At 51.7% G+C, this 23,523-nt stretch overlaps 11 protein-coding genes across 11 annotated transcripts; 2 read left to right on the top strand and 9 right to left on the bottom strand.

Annotated features, from left to right (window-relative positions):
- Positions 1 to 122: 122 nt before the first annotated feature.
- Positions 123 to 1,370, bottom strand: M437DRAFT_47349 (WD40 repeat-like protein; the record flags this gene model as incomplete). Its single annotated transcript, XM_041021439.1, has 3 exons — positions 123 to 232; positions 285 to 1,125; positions 1,179 to 1,370. 3 exons carry the CDS (start codon positions 1,368 to 1,370, stop codon positions 123 to 125), a joined length of 1,143 nt encoding a protein of 380 aa, XP_040880088.1.
- A 511-nt stretch (positions 1,371 to 1,881) lies between these two features.
- M437DRAFT_47727 (3-isopropylmalate dehydratase) lies at positions 1,882 to 4,200 on the bottom strand (the record flags this gene model as incomplete). Its single annotated transcript, XM_041021512.1, has 1 exon — positions 1,882 to 4,200. One exon carries the CDS (start codon positions 4,198 to 4,200, stop codon positions 1,882 to 1,884), a length of 2,319 nt encoding a protein of 772 aa, XP_040880087.1.
- A 719-nt stretch (positions 4,201 to 4,919) lies between these two features.
- M437DRAFT_48024 (UDP-GlcNAc-1-phosphate transferase) lies at positions 4,920 to 6,405 on the bottom strand (the record flags this gene model as incomplete). Its single annotated transcript, XM_041021577.1, has 3 exons — positions 4,920 to 5,888; positions 5,938 to 6,118; positions 6,173 to 6,405. 3 exons carry the CDS (start codon positions 6,403 to 6,405, stop codon positions 4,920 to 4,922), a joined length of 1,383 nt encoding a protein of 460 aa, XP_040880086.1.
- Positions 6,406 to 7,236: 831 nt separating this feature from the next.
- M437DRAFT_74969 (uncharacterized protein) lies at positions 7,237 to 7,944 on the bottom strand (the record flags this gene model as incomplete). Its single annotated transcript, XM_041026331.1, has 1 exon — positions 7,237 to 7,944. The coding sequence occupies one exon, from the start codon at positions 7,942 to 7,944 to the stop codon at positions 7,237 to 7,239; it is 708 nt and encodes a 235-aa protein (XP_040880085.1).
- Positions 7,945 to 8,363: 419 nt separating this feature from the next.
- On the top strand, positions 8,364 to 10,535 carry M437DRAFT_47656 (uncharacterized protein; the record flags this gene model as incomplete). Its single annotated transcript, XM_041021498.1, has 1 exon — positions 8,364 to 10,535. One exon carries the CDS (start codon positions 8,364 to 8,366, stop codon positions 10,533 to 10,535), a length of 2,172 nt encoding a protein of 723 aa, XP_040880084.1.
- A 353-nt stretch (positions 10,536 to 10,888) lies between these two features.
- On the bottom strand, positions 10,889 to 13,215 carry M437DRAFT_84105 (palmitoyltransferase akr1; the record flags this gene model as incomplete). The annotated part of the gene is made up of 5 exons (XM_041028046.1): positions 10,889 to 11,592; positions 11,654 to 11,929; positions 11,980 to 12,052; positions 12,107 to 12,907; positions 12,964 to 13,215. The coding sequence occupies 5 exons, from the start codon at positions 13,213 to 13,215 to the stop codon at positions 10,889 to 10,891; spliced, it is 2,106 nt and encodes a 701-aa protein (XP_040880083.1).
- A 266-nt stretch (positions 13,216 to 13,481) lies between these two features.
- Positions 13,482 to 14,838, bottom strand: M437DRAFT_48047 (uncharacterized protein; the record flags this gene model as incomplete). Its single annotated transcript, XM_041021584.1, has 2 exons — positions 13,482 to 14,263; positions 14,313 to 14,838. The coding sequence occupies 2 exons, from the start codon at positions 14,836 to 14,838 to the stop codon at positions 13,482 to 13,484; spliced, it is 1,308 nt and encodes a 435-aa protein (XP_040880082.1).
- Positions 14,839 to 15,737: 899 nt separating this feature from the next.
- On the bottom strand, positions 15,738 to 16,757 carry M437DRAFT_74965 (uncharacterized protein; the record flags this gene model as incomplete). The annotated part of the gene is made up of 1 exon (XM_041026330.1): positions 15,738 to 16,757. The coding sequence occupies one exon, from the start codon at positions 16,755 to 16,757 to the stop codon at positions 15,738 to 15,740; it is 1,020 nt and encodes a 339-aa protein (XP_040880081.1).
- Positions 16,758 to 16,983: 226 nt separating this feature from the next.
- Positions 16,984 to 17,676, bottom strand: M437DRAFT_65668 (uncharacterized protein; the record flags this gene model as incomplete). Its single annotated transcript, XM_041024621.1, has 1 exon — positions 16,984 to 17,676. One exon carries the CDS (start codon positions 17,674 to 17,676, stop codon positions 16,984 to 16,986), a length of 693 nt encoding a protein of 230 aa, XP_040880080.1.
- Positions 17,677 to 18,015: 339 nt separating this feature from the next.
- M437DRAFT_47515 (serine/threonine protein kinase, CMGC family, CDC2/CDK subfamily) lies at positions 18,016 to 19,251 on the top strand (the record flags this gene model as incomplete). The annotated part of the gene is made up of 2 exons (XM_041021465.1): positions 18,016 to 18,163; positions 18,221 to 19,251. 2 exons carry the CDS (start codon positions 18,016 to 18,018, stop codon positions 19,249 to 19,251), a joined length of 1,179 nt encoding a protein of 392 aa, XP_040880079.1.
- A 618-nt stretch (positions 19,252 to 19,869) lies between these two features.
- Positions 19,870 to 23,250, bottom strand: M437DRAFT_47514 (uncharacterized protein; the record flags this gene model as incomplete). Its single annotated transcript, XM_041021464.1, has 3 exons — positions 19,870 to 21,020; positions 21,071 to 22,624; positions 22,674 to 23,250. The coding sequence occupies 3 exons, from the start codon at positions 23,248 to 23,250 to the stop codon at positions 19,870 to 19,872; spliced, it is 3,282 nt and encodes a 1,093-aa protein (XP_040880078.1).
- Between the last annotated feature and the right edge of the window lie 273 nt (positions 23,251 to 23,523).

Here is a 23,523-nt window from a genome sequence, read left to right as displayed (position 1 = left end):
GATCCGTTGCTATCACAATCGCGACTTCCCAAAACTCAGACGATCATTCAATCCATGATGACAGGCCGTTGGTGATGCGTCGCAAGCTTGAAAGTCGTAATTTCGGTCATGGCGGGCCAGGTTCAGTTGTCCCCGATTGCGTCAACTTCTGCATACTGCATCCATTGGTCGTTATTGGCTTTCTTCCACACCTGCACGAGTCCATCGTCGCCAGTAGATACTAGTAGATCTCCTAGTGACCTGGTCAGCTCATCGTACCCGGAAGATTGTTGTCTCGTGCTTACCCATTTGTGAGAACCCAACTCTCCAGACCGCGCCACTGTGAGCTGCAAGCTCAGCCGCAAGTCTCGCTTCCTGATTGACTCTGCCAGGACGTCCCTGTTCCTCGTTTCTTCCGCTGCGTGGCCCTCCCGCGAGGCCAGCGCCAATGCCAGACTGATTAGGCTTAGAATGTGTTGGTGATTTGAGTCCAGATGAAACTTCCGTAGCATGTTTCGATTGAGATGCTGAGGTCTCCGAAACACCGGGTGTGTGCACTTCATAGACTCTCACGTATCCATCTTTGCTGGCAGTCGCGATCACGTCGAAGCCGCGCATCGAGCCGTTTGCCCACGCGACATCTCGAATCAATGCGTCTGATCCTTTGAGCTCGACTGCCGTGTAGAACTTGCGATCCTTGTCACTGCGGAAGATCTTGACAGTGTCCATGACTGAGACAGCTAGCGACAGACTTTTGCGATCGAGTCCAGCCATTATGGCAGGCCATGCTGGCAGTTTCTCATGATGCCAGCTTAGACGAAACCCTGTCTCCTCTGTCCTTTGTGGAGTCTTGCATAGATAGTCCTGCCACAAGATCTGCCATTCTGAGAGATTGTCGTGATCCACCGGCTCACAAACTGTCAACTGCCCATCGCGAGAGATGACAGCCAAATACGTTTCAGTCCCAATGTTCTTGAAGTCCAGAGACATGTACGGCACTCGCGTCGCCGAAGGTTGCTGATAGATTCTCTTGAAGCGACGTCCAGACAGAGGTGCTTCAAGCACATCTTCCTGCCATATCCGTAGTAAGCCGTCTTCTCCAATGCTTCCTATGATTTCGCCCACGAAAGGACCATTCCACTTGACCTAGTAAAAATCAAAAACGTGTTCAGCGATTTTATTGCACCGTCTTGACTTACATCTGTGACTTCGGCATCATGCGCTTTCCAGACGTCCGTCACCGTCCATCCATCATCCTTTCTGTCCCAGACCTTCAATCGATGGTCTGACGACGCAGTCACCATGCGCGTACCATAGAAGTTGTAGTCAACCGCTAGGACGAGATCGTGATGTCCATGACTAAAATGGTGGAAAGAATTATTGGTAGCCATTTGATGGGCAGCACAAAAGTAGTGTCACAAGCTGTTGTGGATGCGGAAGTGCTCGAGCAGGTAACGTCCGTGTAGTCGTGATTGATCAAGTATATCACCAGAATTGGTTCCTTGTAAGGAGTTTGTGCTAGACGACAATGTCAAAATGTGGATATATGTATGCGAGGATGCGGTGGTGGTGAGTAGACAACCACTTCTAAACATGACCCGGTCTCGCGCGTACATCTTAGCTTCGGATATAAGCGGGATTTAAAACAACCACATAATCGAGTATCACGAGGGAACATAGCGAACCATATAGGCATATGGACAGGATATCGTTCTGACGTTTTCGTAAAATATTTCAATTGGGTATACATATACATGAAAGATATAATAGGCGACAATGCCACTCGTGATATCACAACAGCGAATTCAAAATAGTATCATCCGAAAGACCCTTTATCGCTTTTTCCCATTGCATCGCATAAACTCCTGTGAAAGCAGATATTCGTTGCACTAGCGTGTGAGTCTACCACTCAAGAGGCTCTGTCTTCTCCTCACCACGGTTGGTCTTGGGCACTGGAGCAGCTTCGATCTTGACGGGACCCTTGCGGTCACGCTTGAGGTAGCCAGAGCCGTCGAGCCAAGGAGTATCCTCAGTACGTCTGCGCTCGAACTTGACGATCTTGTCATCCATCTGCATGGTGAGGCCAATGTCGTCAAGACCGTTGACGAGGCAGTGCTTGCGGAACTCCTCAACATCGAAGGATGAGAGGACGGAGCCGTCAGCCTTCTTGATCTGTTGGTTAACAAGGTCGACCTCGATCTCTGAACCAGTGCTGGCTTCGTCGAAGATAGCCTTGAGAGCCTTCTCGTCACCGATACGGATGGGGAGCATGCCGTTCTTGAAGCAGTTGTTGAAGAAGATATCACCGAATGAGGGGGCGATGATGCAGAGAATGCCAAAATCGAGGAGTGCCCAAGGAGCGTGCTCTCTGCTGGAACCGCAACCGAAGTTAGGGCCCTGGACGACAAGGATCTTGGCATCACGGAAGGGCTTCTGGTTGAGAACGAAGTCAGGGTTCTCGCTCTTGTCCTCGTTGTAACGCCAGTCGTTGAACAAGGCGGATCCGAGACCAGAACGCTTGATGGTCTTCAAGAATTGCTTGGGGATGATGGCGTCGGTGTCAACGTTTGAGCGATCGAGAGGAGCGGCGAGACCCTTGAGCTGAGTGAACTTGGGCATGCCAGTCGAGGTAGTAGGAGCACCGCTCTCAACGGTGTTGCCCTGGGAGGTCTCATCGAGGTCCATGATTTCCTCGAGGTCGGCATCACTGTCTGGGGCAGCTACCTCAGGATCGGCCGAGACCTCACGAGGAGCCTTGCCGGTAACCTGCTGGTAACCATCGATCTTGCGCACATCGGCAAGCTTACCAGCAAGAGCACAAGCGGCGGCCATGGCGGGAGACATCAGATGGGTGCGACCCTGAGCACCTTGTCTGCCCTCGAAGTTGCGGTTCGAGGTAGAGGCGCAACGCTCCTTGGGTGAGAGGATGTCAGGGTTCATACCAAGACACATGGAGCAACCAGCTTCTCTCCACTCAAATCCAGCGTCAATGAAGATCTTGTCGAGACCTTCAGACTCAGCACGCTGCTTGACGAGGCCGGATCCGGGAACAACCATGGCGCGCTTGATGTTGGATGCGACCTTCTTGCCCTTGACGATACCAGCAGCGGTGCGAAGATCCTCGATACGGGCGTTGGTGCAAGATCCGATGAAGACCTTGTCCAAGACGACTTCCTCCATAGGAGTGCCAGCGGTGAGTCCCATGTACTCAAGGGCTCTGACGCAGGCCTTCTTTCTGTTCTCATCCTGGAAGTCATCGGGACCAGGAACAACACCAGTGATAGGAACGACATCCTGAGGCGAGGTACCCCAAGACACGGTGGGGGCGATGTCCTTAGCATCAATGAAAATATCGTAATCGAACTTGGCGCCCTCATCGGTCTTCAAAGAAGACCAGTAGGCAACGGCCTTCTTCCACTCGGGGCTGTCAAACTTGGGAGCAAGAGGCTTGCCCTTGAGGTAGTCAAAGGTGATCTGGTCAGGAGCGATCATTCCAGCTCTGGCACCACCCTCAATCGACATGTTGCAAATGGACATTCTGGCCTCCATGGAGAGACTGCGGATGGCGGAACCACAGAACTCAATGACGCATCCAGTACCACCTGCGGTACCGATCTGACCGATCACGTAAAGGACGATATCCTTACTGCTCACGCCAGGGGCGAGCTGGCCATCAACCTGAACACGCATGTTCTTGCTGCGCTGGGTGATGAGGGTTTGGGTAGCAAGCACATGCTCAACCTCACTAGTTCCGATACCAAAGGCGAGCGAACCGAAAGCACCGTGTGTCGAGGTGTGACTGTCACCACAGACGACTGTAGTGCCAGGGAGGGTGAAGCCCTGTTCGGGGCCGATAATGTGGACAATTCCCTGTCTCTTGTCTCCCATACCGAAGTATGTGAGGTTGAACTCCTTCACATTGTCCTCGAGAGTGGTGCATTGTAACCTCGAGTCGTCCTCCTCAATGAATGTAGCAGCGCTCTTGAAGTTCTTTCTCGATGACGTAGGGACGTTGTGGTCGGTTGTGACAAGAGTGCAGTCGGGTCTTCTGACTTGTCTGTTGGCATTTCTGAGGCCCTCGAAAGCCTGAGGCGATGTGACTTCGTGGACGAGATGTCTGTCGATGTAGAGCAAGATTGTGCCGTCATCTCTCTCGTCGACAATGTGGTCTTGGAAGACCTTGTCGTACAAGGTTCTGGGTCCTTTGACGACGCCGGGCATTTTGAATTCGTATGTTTCTGTGATCGATTGGAAAAGTTTAGGAAATAGCAAGAAGCGTCAGTACTAAGTGACTGCGGCGTGGGTATCAAAAATGAAAGGAAGAGGCAATGAGATTCAGAGAGATGCTTCCATCCGTTTCGAGCTATACTTGTACTTTTGAATGCTCTCGATGACCGCAGCCTCCGATCTCGACGGCCGCTCTTACAAAATGCTTCATGTGATTGGCTTGATGATCCCCAGGCCGACCGTGCCCCTCCCACCTCGCCCCCGGTGTGCGACATCGCTGCTTACTGAGCTCCGACTTCGCCCATGACTCTTGACACTCCTGCATGATGATCTGTTTACCTTCAAACTGATTCAGACAACGTCACAGCGGTTGTTTTGCTTTGGACCTGCCGAATCTGATCTTGGCTATCTTTGCAGCCCTACTCCGAGTGAGTATTCTCTGAAGAGTTGGCATAAGTTGCACATCTCGAGGGCCTATCTCGCAATCAGCTGTCTCAGCATCTATCTCGCCTACCGCCGGCTCTTGTAATTACGTACGGCTTTAGCAGGCTTACCTCATCGGAAAATCTCTCAGATCTTCTCCATCGTCATCCCCGCCCTAGGGCGTGATTCCGAACTGCAGCTGTTTATGTCTACGCAAGCGGCTATCGGATATTAGAGTTATGCACATGCTTTATTTGAGCAGCTCTGCTATCTATCCTGATAACAAGCGACTATAGATTATCCTGTGAGAACACAACCAAAGCAAGACGATGTCTTACTGCAAGACCGAGCAGACCTACGAAGGTCTGCATGGCTAGAATCTCAATAGCGAGGCGGTCTTCCCTCTTAGGTCCTCTCCACACAAGCCATAGATTCAGGATAGTCAGATTCGTAGTAGATACGACCGTCCCTTTCTCATCTGTTTCGACTCGCAGCAGCTTCAGCTTGTCCAACACCTTCAAGACTTCTCCTACAATCTTGTTCAGGGGCTTTTCGGGTGTGAAGGTGGCTTTCGACGGCTCCAAGAGTCCTGTACGAGCATTGAACCGAGGTAGTCTGTGTCGAGGACATGGGACAATGTGGAAAAGTTGAGGTGCTGAGTAGATGAAGTTGAAGACTTGAGGGATGAAGAGAAGCATCAGAGTCTTGCTGAAGTGACCCATGATGCCTACCACAGCGAAGACCATGCCAGCAAAGTAACAGTATGTGTCTCCTACAAACACCTTGGCAGGGAACCAGTTGTGTTGGAGAAGTGCAAAAGATACTCCGAGGAACGGCAGCAAAAGGTAGACCGAGAACAGGTGCGAGTCAGTTGCTGGGTGGAGTGTGGGCGTCGAGGGAACCAGATAAAATGCGTCGTTCAGGAGGATCAGCAATGCGATGACAATCGATTGAGCGACTTCGATTCCGTTGATACCAGCAAGGATGTTGATGCTGTTAGGGCAGAAAATGGAAATGGCTGACATGTACAAGTAGTACAATGAACCCAAATCTACGAGCTCTCCTAGGTATGGCCTTAGTGGAATTGGAACGACGACATGAGTAACACCAAAGTCGACAAAGTACAATCCTAGGATAGGAAGCGATGCAAAAGCCGGAATGAAAAACTTGTGTCTCCATCTGATGTCGAAGAAGTCATCGATGATGCCGAGAATGATGACAGTTGCGAGGGTGCCATATGCGAACCCGTATGATGCGAGCTTGACTTGTCAGAAGATCTTACAGTATATTCCAGAATGTTGTACTTACCTTCTCAAGAGGGAATCGGTGCAAGAATCTGCCTGTCTCGACTACTTGAGCTTCAATCACAATATCTTTGTTGCCGCCCCCTGAGGTTGCCGCTACGATGTCGTGTTTGAATGCAAAGGGAAGGAAAGTGATGATACAGAGCAGATACACAAGAGCGCTGACCAGACCCATCATCTCTGGACTGCATATCGTAAGTTAGCATAAGTATTGTTCTCAGAGGTCCAGAATCACTGACAGTTCAATGGGTTGCTTCTTTGACATATCCTTTCCCTTTCGTCCAACTCGGATGAACGCATCTCCTGTCCATCTTATGATAGCATATGATGAAGAGAAGGCCAAACCGCTCAAGGCGATCGAAGCGAATACTGGAGCGCCATCACTGCTCCATGTGTTGGAGAGTACGCCAAGGCTTGCTGCAGAGCAGGCCAATAGTGACCACGTCTCAGTGTTGCTGAGTTGTCCAGACATTGTTGTTAAACAGATAATCTCAATCGGTCATTCTCATTGACTTGTTCTTGATTCGGACGAATGTTGAGAGGCTTGGTTGCACAATGACTTGGTGCGCATTTGTAAAAGGTGTCAACATGTTTATGGTTCTCCATAGTTTATTGCCGCTTAGATCCGAAGCTAAGATTGAGCCGCGTCAATCAATCTGATAAATCGATCTCTACATCTAATACTCCTTGACTAGCATTTTGCGAAACTGCTCAGCTGTTTCCTAAAAATATTGCCTACCACATTGAGTTCAAGAACGCGTGGTAGTACCGCCTGATGGTTACTTGCATGACTCATTCAATATGTGTTTTTGCATGTATAGGTTATTTTCAGAATCAAGATCATCATTATAAACTCGACGGGCAATATGTAATGGCCAGATGGTAGACGGAGCGCCCAAGTGATGAAAAACTGCAGAGCAACTGATACATAACAGACAGATCAGATATTGTTCCAACTCGATGTCCAATATACTTCGAATCTGTTAGGAGACAGGGTCATACACACAGCATAGCGGAAAGTCAAACTCAAGTTGAAAGCCATGAACATGCCTCGGAGCCAACAAAGAAGGATTGGGAAAGAAGAATGTTTTCTTGTTGATGACCTTAAAAATCAGTCCCTACTCTTACAGATGCCCGAACCAACAAACACCAGAGTCCATGTACTATTGACATTGTTGTATCGCCCATAACTGTGTCGAAATTTTGATACGTGTCATGCGAACAGTGAATGTAAGCATCTATGCCCGGCTTCTTTTGTACAGCGGAAGGTCGAATGGGATATGCACATGGAGACGCTGACCATCTACCAACCCTGCTTCCTCATCTTGTTGACCATCTTGACAGTACCGCGGAAAGCCTCCTTGAATCGTCTTCTCCAGCGTTCAGAGTGTAGACGCTTTCTCTTGAGACCGGGACGCTCGTGGAATCGTTGCTTGTTGAAGTCCTGGCGAACTCTGTTTCTGCCGCAAAGCTGTTCAACCTCACGGAACGCACGGCCGACGTCACCACCATTCCTGACTTGTACGGTCTTGCCGAGGGTAGGGCCAGGAGTGAAGTCGAGCTCCTTGACAGGTCGAATCTCGGGCCTGTAGAGACTGCTTAGAGAGTTTGAAGATCTGTTGGAGGGTCTGAGACTGGTGAGGAAGTCCTCCATGGAGTCCATGGGCTTGACACGGTTCTTCTCCTGAGCAGAAGGAGTGGCGAAACGAGAAGTACGTTGTTCAGAAGCAGTGGGAACGCCCTTGTTGCCATCTAGGACGCTGTCCATTAAATCGACCATTGAGGAAGTCTCATTGCGTTCTTGTGCGGGTGCTGAGGCAGCGTTTTCTCCAGGGGTAGCAGAAATATCATGGGACCGTGTCTCCTTCTCTTCTTGTTTGAGCTGGCGGATGAAGGCCTCGGGTTGGTCTTGACGCAACAGGCGGGTGGTGGTGAAGGAGCGGATGGCGAAGGGGGAGAATTGGTTGCGATATAGCGGCGACGAATATAGCGACAAAGGACGACAGCGCATCAGCGTCCGCGCTGCGGCTTGTGACAATTCCATGGTGGAGGGTGTGTGAGAGAATGTCTAGCTATGTCGGTCGCGCTCGTGCAGTGGCCGGCGACTTTTCCAAAAGTCCGCCAAGGATTGCGGACAGCGAAGGCAGTCGCGCAGTCTCGAACTTGACCCATCAAACATTCGCGCTTTCCTGTTTCATCCACTCTCCCATCCGCGCCATGGCTTACAACAACTATCCCCGTATGTTATTCTCATGGACAAGCTCTACTTGGGTCATTTACTGATTGTCTGCAGCTCCGGGATCGTATGGCAGGCCGCCGTATGGCTTCCCGCCCAACATGGGCCCTCCGCCAGCCATGGGTATGCGCTTGGTCAAAACCAATTCCACATTACCATTTACTGACTACAATCTCCTAGGCGCTGCGCCTGGTATGTCCCCTCCTCCAGGTATGAGCCCTGCCGCAACACCTCTTCCTGGTCGTCCTACCTCGGTTGCCGCTCCTTTCGCTCCGCCGCAAAACTTGCCAGACATCAACTTCAACGCTCCCGTCATTCGTCTCGGTGTTAGCCAGCCCGCCTCAAAACCTTCCAACTATGGCTACGACTCGCGCGCTCCCGACAATGCTTCTGGCAATCGTAACCGCGTTGGCCTCGGCGCAGACCAAAGAATGCCGCGCGAAACTGTCCAGCTCGTTCCTCCCACTCTGGAAGAAGTTAGCAGAACTATTTTTATTGGAGGTCTGGTTGACGGTGTTCCCGATGATGCACAGCTCGAGGATATCCTAGGCGCTGGTGGTCAAGGCCCCGTCAAGCTCCGTCGCTGGACTCGTGTCACCGATGCTGACGGGAAACCCTGCCGCTTTGGTTTCGCCGAATACGAAGACGCCGGTGCTTTGCAGCTTGCCACTGAGATTCTTAAGGATGTAGAAGTGCCTTTGCGGGAGAAGGGCAAGCTTCTGAAGGATGAAGAAGGAAATGTCAAGAAAGCCACACTCTTGGTAGTTGTCGATCAGAACTCCCTCGAGTACATCGAGAAATGGTCAAAGCCGTCCGCCGAGGAGCTTCAATTCCGCCTAGACACCGCAAAGGACGACCTGAATCGCGTCTTGGCCCATTTGTCTTCTCAGGATACTTTGACCAACGGCGCAGACAAGAACGGAGATGTTACTATGGAAGATGGCCACAAGCCCGATGGCGCAGAGGTTATCACCATCCCTGTGTCTGCCGAAGACGAGCTGTCTGACATTCCTGCTGAAATGCGCGAGACTGTCGCTGCCGAGATCGCCGCTTTCAGAGACCGCAGCATTCAGCGCGATCTCGAGCGTCTACGCAAAGAGGAAGAGTTGGAGGCCGCCGAACGCAATCGATCCGCACCAAGACCCAGCCGTTTGGCTTCCCCGCCCCCTTCTGCTCCATCTGGTCCTGGAGGCGTCAATGGAGTACCTGTTGGTCCACGTGATCGCACTGTTGCCGGAGCCCCATCAGGTCCGAAGGGCTACAGGGGTGCACAGATGCCTAAGGACTACGTTGATGGCGTCAACTTTGTCAACGGGCAGCACGAAGATGATGATGATCCGGCTTCTGACTCGGAGCTCGAACGTCGTCGCGAAGAGAAAAAGAATGCAGAGTTGGAGAAGGTGTATCTGGATCAAGAAAGACGTTGGCTCAATGTTGAGAGGAGACACATTCAAGCACTCGCACGTGCCGATGCGGAAGAAGAAGCCGAGCAAAGCGCACGCCAACAACGTCGTGAGACTCTGGCGCAAAAGTATCGTGAATTCGACGACGAAGAGGAATTGCGAAGACCAACCGAGCTGTTCTATCGGGACCGCAAGGCCTGGATCCGCGCACGTAGAGACTTCAAGCATGCCGAGCGTTCGAGAGACGAAAAGGATCGTGAGGACGAGAGAAAAGAACGAGCACGCGAGCAACGCAAGATGGATGGTGCTCGCGGTATGGCCGACGACTTCCTGGCCGAGGCTGGACAAGAGCTGTCAGCTCGCAATGCCACTAAACCACAACCGAGAGCATTCACTCTGAACCTTGGCAGTCTTGGTGGCAATGGCGCAACTCGCGAGGAATCAGAGGAGCCAGAGGAGCAACAAAAGAGAGGTGTGGCAAAGCAGCAGACCATGGCCGAGATGGAAGGTCTGCTCGACGACGAAGACGACACTACCCAAGGCAGTGGAGATCGCAAGAAGGCACTGCTGCGTGCAGTCGACTTCAAACCTCTTGCTGCTGGAGAGAAAATGAACGACGACGAACGTCAAGCCGCCACTCGCGCACTCGCCGCCTCGATCCCTACATCCCTTACCGACCTATTCAGCTGGCCCGTTAAATGGGCACACCTGCCCGACTCGGTCATCCGCGAACAATTGCGTCCGTACGTCCAAAAGAAGATTTTCGAATCTTTGGGCGTGCAGGAAGATATGCTTGTCGAGGTTATTGAGGGCGTTGTGCGCAGACACGGTCGTCCTGAGGAGATTGTGGAGGAGTTGAGCGATACGCTTGACGAAGAAGCCGAGGGACTCGCAAGAAAGGTTTGGCGTATGGTCGTCTTCTTTTCAGAGTCCGAGGCTAGGGGTTTGGTTGTCAGAGAGTAAGAAAACAAGACCACTTCAGTCTAAGCTATGTAGCAGTATATAAAACCACTCTTTCTCCCCGACTTGTGTCTCTTTATCTCATATTTTATTCATTTTCCAAGTCAAAAGAAACGAACGTAGGCGAGCTAAGTATCAATATGCTGTCATCCACACTTGATGAACTTTGCAAACAAGCTGTGAAGTAGAACAGGCTCAAGGCGGACTTGGCAGCAATGTCTGCGATGTCGTTCTGTCGTGCAATGCATTCTTTATCTACAAAATGATCGTTACAAACATCCAACTATCCACAACAGAAGCACGAGTCGCTATTACTCCCGCTCCTTCTAAACTTCCGTCTGCATCTGCAGACAACTCTAAACCTCAGCGTTCCTCGGCAAATCAAACAACTTCCTATAATCCACCTTGACACCTCCCAGCATTCCCATACCTAATTCTTTACCTCCAAACATGGATCCTACACCCCTTCCCTCACCATCAAACCAGAAATCTCCACAATTGCGCATGATACCTTTGGTAAAAGGGTTTTCGCGGCGCTGGGCAAGAACTTCTTGGGCGCGGGAGCCGTGGAGAGCGGTTGCGATAAATGTGTCAACGCCGAGGATGCGTTTCCACTGTCCAAAGCATGATTCCTTGGAGGTGGAATGGTGGGGTGGGCTTGTTGTAGGGCCACCTCCTGAGGAGTTGATACTGCCGCCTTCTTGGGAGGTAGAGCCGGTGGTGAGGGCGGTGACTAGAGGCCCAGCGTGGTTATTGCGCATGGCTTCCCAGGTAGTCATTGCGCGGGCGATTTGAGTCAGTTGGACGAAGAGGAGCATTATTGTCCAGGTCATTTGGATGCTGCCCCAGCCGTTGACGAGGAGTGTGAACGGGTCTTTGGACCATTGAGCGCAGAATTCTTCTTTTAGAACTTTGCAGTGGATTGATGAGGCTGGTGGTGTGGGTAGGAGCTCGAGGTAGGCTAGTGTAAGTCTAATGAGGAGGGCAATGCCAGTCAGGAGGAAGATTATGTAGAGAACAAAGGCTCGGTGGTTGTTGACACCAACGCAATTGTTCAGCCCTTCAAGAGAAAGTGTTGTTAACAAGCCTGTACTACTACACTCGAAAAGCGAAGAACTTACAAGGACAGTGGTGATCATGTCTTGCCACGCAGCGATTGCACCGCCTGCAGTGCTTGCTACGTAATGGCTTTCTGATCATACACATTGTGCAGAAGTGTTGTTCGTCAAATGCCTTTGCGTCAATGAGCTCTTCAATTGTTGCTTTCTGTTGTCCGCGAGATGCTGAGCGAGGGATATATCCAGGATCCATGAGCATGGCCGTAAAGTAGTAATATGTACATAGGCCAAATGCAGCCACGAAAAACAGGTTGAGGAAGAAATGACTCGTAAAGGTAGCTGCAATAGTTTAGCAAATACAGAAAGAATGAGGGTCGTGATGACCTTACTAGGAAGAATGTGAGTGATGTATCTGATGCCCACCCATGCAAGAGTCGCTGCAAAAACTCCGGCCAAGAATGGCTATCGAGATCATGTCAGTAACGCAGACACTAGTCTCCAGGCACAAGAACATACCGTCTTATGCATATGCTTCATGTCGCTGGGTGCCCATTTTAGCAACTTCTGCGATGCCAGTTGCAAAAGGTACGATGTGATCATAGAGATAGGTAGACCGAAATATACGGGCATGATGGAAAGAATGTACAAGGTGATTCCAATAACGACAAATGGCCAGGCAAAGAAGAATCTATCCAGGAATTTTCTCGTGTCCTTGACAAAAGTTAAGGGGAAGCTGCGAGGATTGCCTGATGGATCGAAGCCACAATCCGAGAGGGCGCGATGCCACTGTCGTGTTGAATTCATGTCTTTAGCAGTGACTGCTGGTGTCTTGCCGTCGTTGTTCGCGACAAAACGATCGGCACCATATTCGAGGAGTTTTTGAATGCAATTGTAGCTGCCCTTAACCAGAGCCCAATGTAGCGCGGTGAAGCCCAGATCATCTCTTGCATGCACATCGGCACCCCATTTCAGCAGCACGTCCAGACAGGCTGGGAATCCCTTGTAAGCAGCCCACATGAGACTGGTATGTCCTTGCGAATCGGGTATGTCGACAGGTACGTCTGCCTGGTGCAGGAGGAGGATGAGTTGGAAGACGTTTCCGTCCAGGGTGGCCGAGTGTAGTAGATTATATCCTTGGTCATCGGTCAAGAGAGGGTCTGCGCCTTGTTGTAAAAGGAGGTTTACGACATCTAAATGACAGCGTTTAGAGGCCCATAGCACGGGAGTTGCTTCGGCGTCGCCGCCTTTCGCGTTCACATTTGCGCCGGATTCGATGAGGTAGTGGCATAGAGCATAGTGTCCGTTGATTGCAGCCCACTGTGGTGTCTTGTCAGCGCTCCTGGTGTTTGGCGCATTCAGTCCGAGAGTATTACATGCAAGGCTGTGATGCCCTGGGGATCTGCTGATGTTGCTGATGCTTTCCCACTGTCGAAGAGTTTCTGTATAGATCGCAGTTCACCCAGTCTCGCCAGGGCCATCAAGTCCTCCTGGATAGGATGGATGGGCGACGAGGGCATATCATCGAGTTCGAGGTGTCCGTTGCCGTTGCTCGTGGGGGCACTCGGGGTGGTTATGGCTGCGGGCCTTTCGCGACTCGACGGCGCAGAGCCTTCTTTGGTCGCCATGTCTCGATTGCTAGGAGATTAGAAATTACAGTCGCATGCTCTCAGCAGCCTGGAAATGTGCTTGTATAGGTAGCGCGTGCTTACGCAGCCTTTAATTCTTGTGGCGCAGGCCAATCTAATCTACAAGCTTGTGGCTGTGTCGCTCCTTCTTCCGTCCTCCGCTCGGGGGTTCTTTCTCGCATCGCGACCTTGGGCATCTAACCAAGCTCCAACCAGCCCTCGATCCATCCCTCAATTCAAGCACTGCTTTGCAAATGTGCCACATCCTACTGATACAAAAGAGTCATGTCGCTCCAAGACTTTTGCTCAGGGAGTTTCCCGCTCATGATTTTCTTGAGATACTCACTATCTGTGTCGGCACGCTTTAATGAGAGTGAGATCAAACGACCCGTGTCGTTGTCCCTCTGCCAGGCGCCATTGAAATGAGCAGCAAGTGTGACCAAGCAGTGAGCCAGAAGGCGGCCCTTGTGGGCCCGGGGATCCAAAAGCATCATCTGGTTCGCGTGATCTGTTTCGCCTACGATCAATGGGAGAAGAACATCCACCTTCTCAGCCGTATCACGCGTGACGTGCTTCGCCATTGATATCATGTCCTTCTCAGCATCTTGGAAGGCTGGCGGGGGAAGGTGAAGGAGGTCTCGTCCAGACGTGTAGCGCTTCTTGATGTCCTCGAGAGCTTGGTTGAACTGAAGTTTAAGACATTCTCCCATCATAGGGATAGCACGCTGCAACATGGTACGTTTATCCCCGGGGTTGGAAAAAGTCTGACTGAGCAAGGTACGGGCTTGGAAACCAAGTGGACAGTAGCTGTCTGGGCCGAGGCAAATCATCTCAATGCATCTCTCTCTATACTTCGACCACAGGATGACGGGCTCATAAAAGCCATATTGTGCTCCGGCGAGATCTATGGCGTACGTTTCTCCAGAGACCAGAACGGCCTTGAAGACCGTGTGCGTCCAGTCTAAATCCCACTCGCCAGTTCCGTAGCGTGTTGCACGAACTGGCTTTTTTACCTTGACCATTGCTTCGGTGATGTCTTTGCAAATGTCTGAAATGAGGAGTCAGATCGATCTCGAGAAGACACACACAGCTCTTACCTTTGAGGAGCCATTCAACAGCCTTGGGCATGTGATTCAGGACATCGTTGCAGGATAGTAGGCTAAGGCAAGATTCTGCGTCCTTCTTGTTCTTGAAGATTTCCTCCGGAAATTTGCGGTAGTAGCCATTCTCTCTCAAGGTAGATTCGACATTGTAGTCCCCATCGTACACGACAAGGTCTCCGTTGATCTCTTGAACTCTGACAACAGCATTGTCGTAAGATTCTCGGCGTATAGCGTACCACATCTCTTGCAAGAGGCTGCCAGCTCTGAACAAGGCCTTTCTGGCCTGCATGTTCCTACAGCCTCTGCGGTGATGAACCCAGTGTGCCTTCTGACACTCTTTGCTGCAGTAGCGCACACCTTCTTGAGGGGTACCATCGACTTCAGGTGCTCCGCGACACCCAGTGCAGTGGGCCTTTGCGTCCATCTTGCCACAGTTGGTACATTTCTTGTTGTTGTTTGGCTTCTTGGTCGAGGGGTTGACCTTTGACTCATCGTCGGGCTTGTTGCTGGGTGGTTTCATGTTGTCTAAGCCGCGTGGAACGCTGGTCGAGATCTGGAATTTGAATAGATCATTGGTGATGGTGGTTGCCTTGATCTGCGGTGTTGGTGCTGGTGCTGCAGCAGGACTACGACCCATGTCAGACCATTGGTGAGGAAGTGAACAATCAAAACTTACGTGTGATCAGGCTGGACAAGGTGATCATCTCCAGGAGAAGGAGGTGGCTTAGGAGAGGAGGACTTGCTCACGCCAGCCATGTTGTGCGCGTGGAAGAGAAAGTCTGTGATGAATGGAAGTTGGAAGGAAATAGAGGAGTAAAAGTTAATGGTTGTGTCAGAAGTATCGATTGATTGTTGTTGTGATAGTGGCGGGAGTGAACAACACGTCAAGTGAAAGTGAACTCATGAACAACATAGTGTCCGAACAATAACCACGACGAGCATCACTTCCATCACAATAACCAAATACATGTGACACAGTGATTCATCGCCTTCATCTTTTCTCGCACAAAGTTTCCTCTCACTCGCCTATCCCTCCCATTCTCAGAGCCACCCCTTAAATGCCAGCCAAATTGCCATACCCTCAGCAGTCAGTGGTAGAGTTGGCACAATCGGTAAGCCCACCCACTCGTAATCCCACTGCCAATAAAACTCCCAGAAAGTCCTCGGTTCGATCCTTGGATGTGACGGAAACGTCATGTTACTTTCTCTCTTGCAAAGGTAGAATACTTTGCAAGCAGGTGGGGGTTTTCCCAGAGACTGGCTGAAAGAGCTAGGCCTGGTTTTTTGCTCCTTTTGATCGAAGACGGGGTCTCTGGCTGTCTTTTAAGTTGTTGAGGTGTGTTGGCGTTGATGACGGCGACTCAGGCAGGCCTAAGAGTTGATGGCTTCCTCTATGGCTTGTGACTCCATCCTCCAGATTCAGCGTCTTCTCTTGGAAGGGATTCTTTGCTCGCTTGCTTTCTGTTCCACGACTGGCGCGACACTCTCTTTCCGTAGCATCCAATATCCAAACGCTACAGCACTATGTAGCATATCATAGCTCAAAGCCTGCACTGCAGGATGACTATTGAGAGCCTCGAACAGAATCGAAGGTACCTGGTCCCATGGCCCCAGATCTGCAATCCTCTTGTGAGTGAGATATTGAATAGCGATTGAGAAGGTGAACAAGCGCAATGTCGCCACATGCTGGAATGTGTTAGGGCTGGTTCCTGGCGCTTGATCGCTCAAGCTTCGCAAAGGAAGGATTAGCGGGAGTACAAGCAACACACGTGCAGCGAGGATGGTATAGATAAGCCACTCGCCATCTCCTGCATATTCAGGTGCTTTGCTGAGGCAGTAGTTGTACAGCAAAGGCACAGAATACCAGAAAGGCCAATACGACAGTGACTGGAAATTCAAACTCGTAGGCTGAGGCTTGGTACAGAGCATGATGTAAAACAGCGTCTGTGCAAATGAAGTAGGCAGGATCTCGAGAAGTGCAAAGAAAGCCCAAAGGTTTGGTACTTTGCATCTTCGGCCTTCGATGCCCATGTATACTGCAACGGCCAGTGTAGACCATAAGCCAGAAGATGAAAGAAGATACCGAGGTTTTGTGGCAACAATAGCTTCACCGAAATTTTGGAATAGCGATGAGGTTGTAGACCATTTCCATAAATGTAGAGGCGTCCTGTTAGCTCCAATCAAGGCACCTAGAGGAATGCTGTAACGTGCTGTCCACTGCTGGTAAGAAAGGATCAAGACATTCAGCATATGGTAGGAAAGAGTAGCGAAGCTTGATAGGGCCAAAACTGCCAGGAATGGAGAGATTTTCGGTCTGCCATTCTGAAGGTATGACTGTCTGATGGTGTTCAAGACGATTCCAGTAGAGGCCAGAGCACCCGCGATGTATGCCCAGAAGATCAAGGCTCCTGAGAGATTGGTGGGAGCATCAATATTCATCTCTTCCTGGATATATTTGTGGTGATTCAATTGATAGATGACAAGAGTTCAGAAATGAGAAGTTCAATGATGATGTTAGAATGGGTAACGCCGATCATTCCCTTTTTGAGTATTTCAATTCATACATCTTGAGAAAGTGGACGCAAATGCGTGGGAGGATATATACAGAAAACAAGGCATGATAAAAGGTACATTGGTATTTTTACAAGAGCGAACAGCTGGACGTCTAACCTCTGGTGGTCTTTCTCTCCTCGACACGTCTCTTGTACCTCACTTCAGCCTTTCTTCTTTCACCACCATCGATCTTGTGACCACGCTTGATCTCCCAGAGACCCTCCTTTGCAACAATCTTTGCAGCACCGGGCTTCTCCTTGATGGCTTCGACGTATGAACCACCGATAATGTTTGATCTGATGACCTTTGTGCCTTGGACAGGCTTGATCTTGTCGAGGGGTAATGAAGGCTTGTCCTGACCAGCAGGGACGTTAACGACAATCTTGCGCATGCCAGGAGAGCTGGTAAGGGTAGCAGTGCCAGAGGCAGCGGGCACCTCGACGATTCTCAATTCGCCAACGCCATCCTTGACATCGGTCAAATCACCACCAATGCCAAAAGAGCCTTGGCGGAACTTGTTGCGCCAGTGAAGTAGGTAGCGGCGACTGCGAGCAGGCTCAACACCGAGTTCGCGCAATTGTAGTGATGAGAGAGAAAAGAGAGCATTCCAGTCGGGGATCTTTTGTGCGTGCTGGGACATCTTGCGGCCAATCAGGGTGAGGAAGGTTTGGGCGTCGGGGACGAAGGGAGTGGGTTTCGGTATGTCCTTTGCGGCGACTTTTGCGTGCAGGCATCGTAGCTGTGTCTGGACGAGGGAAGTTGTAGTAGGCAGAGCCTTGACGGAGAGTGCCCGCCGAGCGAACATGATTGCGCCGAGAGGTCGTGTGCTTAGTTGTGTCGTGATGAAGCGCTTTCAGGGATCCGAGGGAGAAGGTTGGAGAAGTAGCGAGGTTAGTGGTGGGCGCAAAGGCTCTCTGCTTGACAAACTGGCAGGAACATTCGACGGGCAGCGCCTGCCAAAAAGTCGCTGTCGCGGCTGCTTGTTGCGCCTGGTCCGTGTGGCACGGCCCGCAGAGCCGCTCCGCATCATTCAAGCATGCACCCTCGACCCTCGATCCTTCCTTAGATTCACTGTCTCGACGATTGTCAGTTGCTGTGCGACATTGACAAGATGGGCAAGGGTCTCTCGCCCGCATCGCCTGCCATGTTCAGGCCCGAAAATGGGTCTAGCATCAAGGCAGCAAACCAGATCCAAGCCCAAACCCTCCACCCTGCCCAGCCAGCGCCAGCTGCTTCTGCTACCAACCTTGCAGAGCAGCTCGATGACCAGGAGCGCCGTAGATATGTCAAGGGTATGCTATGACTCTTTCTTTCCTCCTATGCTCAATTCACTTACTCCTATTTTGCAGGCAAGAAACTTGGTTCTGGTCAATACGCCGATGTCTTCTCCGCACACCTCGTCTCCGATCCCACCCAGCTCGTCGCCATCAAAAAGATCAAGGTCGGCCCTGAAGTCCAGGAATGGGGCATCTCACACGATTCTCTTCGCGAAATCAAGTTCCTCCAGGAGCTGTCACATCCCAACATCATCCGTCTATTCTCCGTCTTTTCTACAAAGAACCAGAACCTCAATCTCGTCCTTGAACAGTTGCCGCAGGGCGATCTCATGAAGCTGATCCAGGATACCACAATCGACTACAACCCCAGCGACATCAAAGCATGGATGAGCATGTTGTGCCGCGCCGTCTGGTTCTGTCACCAAAACTTTGTCCTCCACCGCGATATCAAGCCCAACAACTTGTTGATTGCCGCAAATGGCGAGGTCAAGCTTGCCGATTTTGGTCTTGCTCGAAGTTTTGCAGACCCTCACGCTCCCATGACTTACAACGTCATCACCAAATGGTACCGTCCTCCCGAGCTGTACTACCAGGCCAACTTCTACTCAGGCGCTGTTGATATCTGGTCCGTTGGCTGCGTTTTTGCCGAACTCGTCATTCGCTGGCCTTTCCTCCACCAGACCCCTGACGGAGACCTTGCTATGATAGGCAAGATCTGCGAGCAGGTCGGAACTCCTACTGAAGACAACTGGCCTGGTGTCAGCAAACTGCGAGGCTACGTGCCTGTCGCAAAAGAAGATGTCAAGCCTGTCAAAAAGCGTGCAGACTGGGAGGCCAATTTCGGTACTGTAGGCCCTACAGGCGCAGACTTGTTGATGCAAATGTTTGCCCTCGATCCGCGCAAACGTCCGACCGCTACACAGGTTCTTGAACACCCTTACTGGACTGCTGATCCTCGTCCATCACGTCTCGAAGAACTGCCTCGCCAGGGAGGAGGTCTGGACGCCATGGGTGAAGATCTCAAGAGACGTGGTGGCGAGCTCCCCAACACTAGAGGCGACAAAGTGGCTCGAAAGATTGACTTTGCCTCTATGAAAGGCTGAGAGACACACTTTATCATCCGAACGACAACTCAGCCTAGACAAGGACTCTCCTTGCGACCCAATAGCGCCATATGCAACACCCATTCTAGACTCCGGCAGAACAGGCGGTAGAGCTCTCAAAAAGACACTGCGGTAGACCTGCAGATATGAGCACGGAGCAAACAGACAGGGGTAGTCTGGGAAGAACCACAGGTAGCTCGTGGCGGATAAGACACCGTCACTTCTGACGGCACCAGAAACGATAGCAGAGTCAAAAGATGACCATTCTGCGCAAGTCTCGATCGACAGCGCGACGAAAATCGAGCTTCACCAGAGCCTCGGCTATCGCACATTGGGAAATAGCAGAGCCAAGATATGATTCTGGTACGAAGAGGCAGTAGTAAATACAAATAATCAAAACTTGAGGATATCATATCTAAAAGCAAAGACTAGGTATTAAGTACGTAGGGGTGAGGGAGAGAACGCAGCAAAAACACACATAAAAAATGAACAAATTCATCACCACCAGACCGTTTCATCCTCCTCCAATCCGAACCTTCGACCCCAGGATATCATGTTCTGTCGTCCTCCTCCCCTTCTCAATTCCATACTGCCAAGACCACTTTCCAGATGGTTAGTCTAGAACTCCTCCTGGAACTTGGTTTCGCGAGCGGGGCTTTGTGCCTTGGGCTGACCACCAAAGGTAGGTGGGGGAGCAAGGGTTTCGTCAAAGTGATCGCGTGCCTCTTCGAATTCGTCCTCGTCGCCACTGATGGCGCTGATGCTGCTGCGGCCGCGGCGGGCAGTAGGGCGTGTTGTTGACGGTTCCTCATCGCTGGACATGGATGAAATGCTGTGCAGATCAGTGTCGTGGCGACGGAATGATGAGTCGGAGACTGCATCGCTGGTCACGGGAGCCTCTGTCTCTGCTGCTGCGGCGGCAGATGTCGAGGGCTCGGAGGTCGAGAGACTCTTCTTGGCCTCTGTGGCTGGAAGGGTCACGGCAGTGGTCTCAGCTGCCTTGGGCTTCTCAGGAGTCTTCTCAGCGGGCTTGGACTTGCGGCTGAAGCGAGAGAAGAAGCCGCTCACACGGCTGGACTTGCGGCGTTGGAAGGCCACGGAGCTGGCGGTTGCAGGAGTGGTACCAGTGGGCTCGGACTCGGCGGCATTGCCAGAAACAGCTTCGACAGGAGGAAGGGCGACGGCGTTGGCAGTGGTCTCAGGAACTGTCAAAGGTACGTCTTTGCTGGCTACTGGCTCTGTGTTGCTGGTCACGGCCTGTATCTCGGCAGTCGCGGCATGAGTGTCTCTGGCCTCGTCAACGCTAGAGAGACTGAGGCTGCTGCGCGCGCTTGAAGAACTGGAGCTAAGAACAGCAGAAACGTGACGGTCCAATTCTGGGCGAAGACCGCTTCTGGTGCTGTGCTCTGTACCGCCGGTAGCAACCCTCGTCATCAAGTCTGGAGAGTCAGTCTTCTCTAGAGGGGCGCCGTCAGAGGTAGCAACAGTCTCTGCTTCTTCAACAGCTTCGCTACGGTCTGCGTCGACGTCTCTATCCTCGTCCTTAGCTTCGGAGTGCTCGTCAGCAGCGCCTGTAACACCACCAGAAGTCGATGGCTTGTCATTCTCGTGAGCAGCAGCGGAGGCCTTGGTAGCAGATTCAGTCTCTCTCTTGACCTCTTTAGATCTGCGCTTGTCTTCTTTGCGTGCTTGCTTCTCCTCAGCTTTGCGAGCCTTCTCGGCTTCCTTCTCGGCCCTTTTCGCGGCTTTTGCTTCAGCCTTCTCCTGTTCTGCACCGTTGTCAGTATGATCAGAAATACATGAGGATTACGTTGCTTACCCTTCAGACGTTTGGTCTCGGCCTTGACTTCCTTCTCGCGTTCCTTCTCGCTCATCATAGTGCGTCGTCTCTCTTCCTGATCAAGGCGAATCTCTTCGTCCCTGGCGCGCATCTTCTCTGCGTTATCGTGAATTTCGTCAAGTGTAGGCTTCAGTCTACTCTGAGCGATGGCATCAAGTTCAGACTGGTCCATGTACTTGCCGCCACCAATGTTGACCTTGCCGAAGTTACGCTGTCTGTCCTCGCTCTGGGCTGTAGCACGAGCGCGAGCCTTGGCTTCCCACTCTTCCATCATGGCAGGTGTGACCTGACCAGTCTGTTGGAAGACTTGCTCGTCCATGTTATGCATCTGAGCCTGCACTCTCTTCTCAGCGGCAGCGAGTAGAGCAGCACGGTCTTGGTTGCGCTTCTCATCTTGCTGTGCAACCGAGTTGTTCAACGACGACATCTGATTGCGAATTCTGCGCGATCTGAACTCGTCATCGGATGAATCATCGTCATTCTGCTGGACGGGCTTTGGGTTGCTTTCGGCACGGTTTCTGCCAGTGCGGTTGCGCAATGACAATCGCGAACGAGGCGACTGTGGTTCGTATCCGTAATGAGCGCGGTAGCGAGCAGTTCCATCAGGATCCATCTTTGCAAGGCGCTCATTGGCGAGTTTCTGGGCAGCTTCCTGAAGATGAATGTATTGTACAGCTTGCTGGCGTAGATCAGGCTGAGTGGTAGAGGCAGCTGAAGGTGCGCGGTTGTGTGAGACAGTGGCAGCGCTGGTTCCTATGCGTTCCTGGACCTCTGCAGCCTCTTGATCACGTCTTCTCTGCTCGCTCTGATCGTACATTTGCTTGGCCATTGAGATAGCAGAAGCGCGGAGAGCGGCCTGCTTCTTCTTCTCGTCACCAGGGTCTATCGGAGGAGCAGAACCGAACATTTCGCGTTGCACGTTGCGTCCCATGTTCTGGACACGAGCAGCGCGCATGGCGTCAGAGTCAACATTGTTCGAGTCTTGGTGGGGAACAGGTGATTTGGATGATGGTCTGTTGGCTGTGGTGGCGGCATTAAGGGCGTTGTACGCGGAGTTGGCAGAATCAGGGTATTTAGGATGCTCGACTGGCGGTGTTCTGGTCGATTGAGACTTGCCCAAAGCACCAGTAGCAGCCATGAGAGCCTTCTTACGGCCATCCTCGGTGTAGCCGTAGTCGAGCTTGGGTCCCAGGTTTCCTTTGCTCATAGCAAGGCCTGCGGCAGAGTTTCCCTCGGCTGAAGCCTCAGGCTGCCAGAGGTTGAGCTTGGGACCGTCTCTGTGTGCAAGCAAAGCAGCCTTTGAGCCAGCTGAGCTCAGTTCTGGTTTCCACAAAGGAGCCATCTTATAATCCTTTGCTGCCATTGCTGCGATTCCTGCATTTTTGGACGGATCGGGCTTCCAGTGCTCAAATTGTTTGTGACCAGAATTTGCCAAGTTTGCAGCGGAATGAGCGGACGAAGTCGTGTCAATGCCGACAACAGGATAGCTGGGGAGATCTTGAGGACTAGCATACTTGAGCGAGGCTGCGGCACCTGCGAAAGGTCAATACTGGGGTAAAGCAATGGGAAAGACGAAGCGTACTGCGCGAGGAGAGCTTGTTGTTAGCATCGAGAACATCCTCTTTCTGTCTTGTGCTCTTGCCGGTCTTAGTGGCATATAGAGCAGCATTCGAGGCTTGTTCTTGGAGTTTGGTGTCGCGGTGAGCAGCGGGGTCCGGACACACAGGCAGATGCGCCTCAGAAGCCGAGGTGGTTACGGGTAGCGGAGGACCAGTCTTGGACTCGATGATGGTGGATCTTGTCACAGGTGGGGGAAGGTCAAGGGCCTTGGAACCAGGTCTGTAGCTGCTTCTAGCTTCGGTCTTGCTGCTGCTCGTAGAGTCGGCCTTGTCGTGAGCGACATTGTCGGTCTGGTAGACATTAGTTGTCGTCTTGATGGGCATATCGCTAGTCGCAGAAGTCGCAGTCTCGCTGGTCGCTGTGGCCGACTGACTCGGCGCGGCATCTTCGGCGGGCGCGGCTATCGTGGCTTTCGCAGCCTCTATGGGATTTGATTCGGACATGGGAGCCTTTTTCTCTTCGATCGGAGTGGGATCAGGAGTATGTTGTTCGAGTAGAAATGTCGTGTCGCCTGTGCTTTTGACTTGGTCAGGCTCCATCGGGTGCTAGGAATGAATGATGTGACGACGGTTGGATGGCGGAGGGACAGCCAATATTGCGCCCAAAGAATGCATCCACATCTTCTCCAATTGCCCTACGTCACTGCAACCGCCACTACGTCAACAGCCTTGACTTGCTGCCGACGGTGCGACAAGACAACCAAGCCCGATGTCTTGTCAGACTTCCTCGATAGTCATCCGTCAAAGTCTAGCTATCTCAATATTGCATCTACGTCTATGTGTTACTACTGCTCTGTTGACGAACAAAGGTAT

Source organism: Aureobasidium melanogenum, assembly GCF_000721775.1.
Source record: "Aureobasidium melanogenum CBS 110374 unplaced genomic scaffold scaffold_9, whole genome shotgun sequence".
In the NCBI taxonomy this organism is placed as follows: Eukaryota; Fungi; Ascomycota; class Dothideomycetes; order Dothideales; family Saccotheciaceae; genus Aureobasidium; species Aureobasidium melanogenum.
The sequence above is the reverse complement of the archived record's forward strand: the minus strand, read 5'-3'. Positions and strand labels throughout refer to the sequence as shown.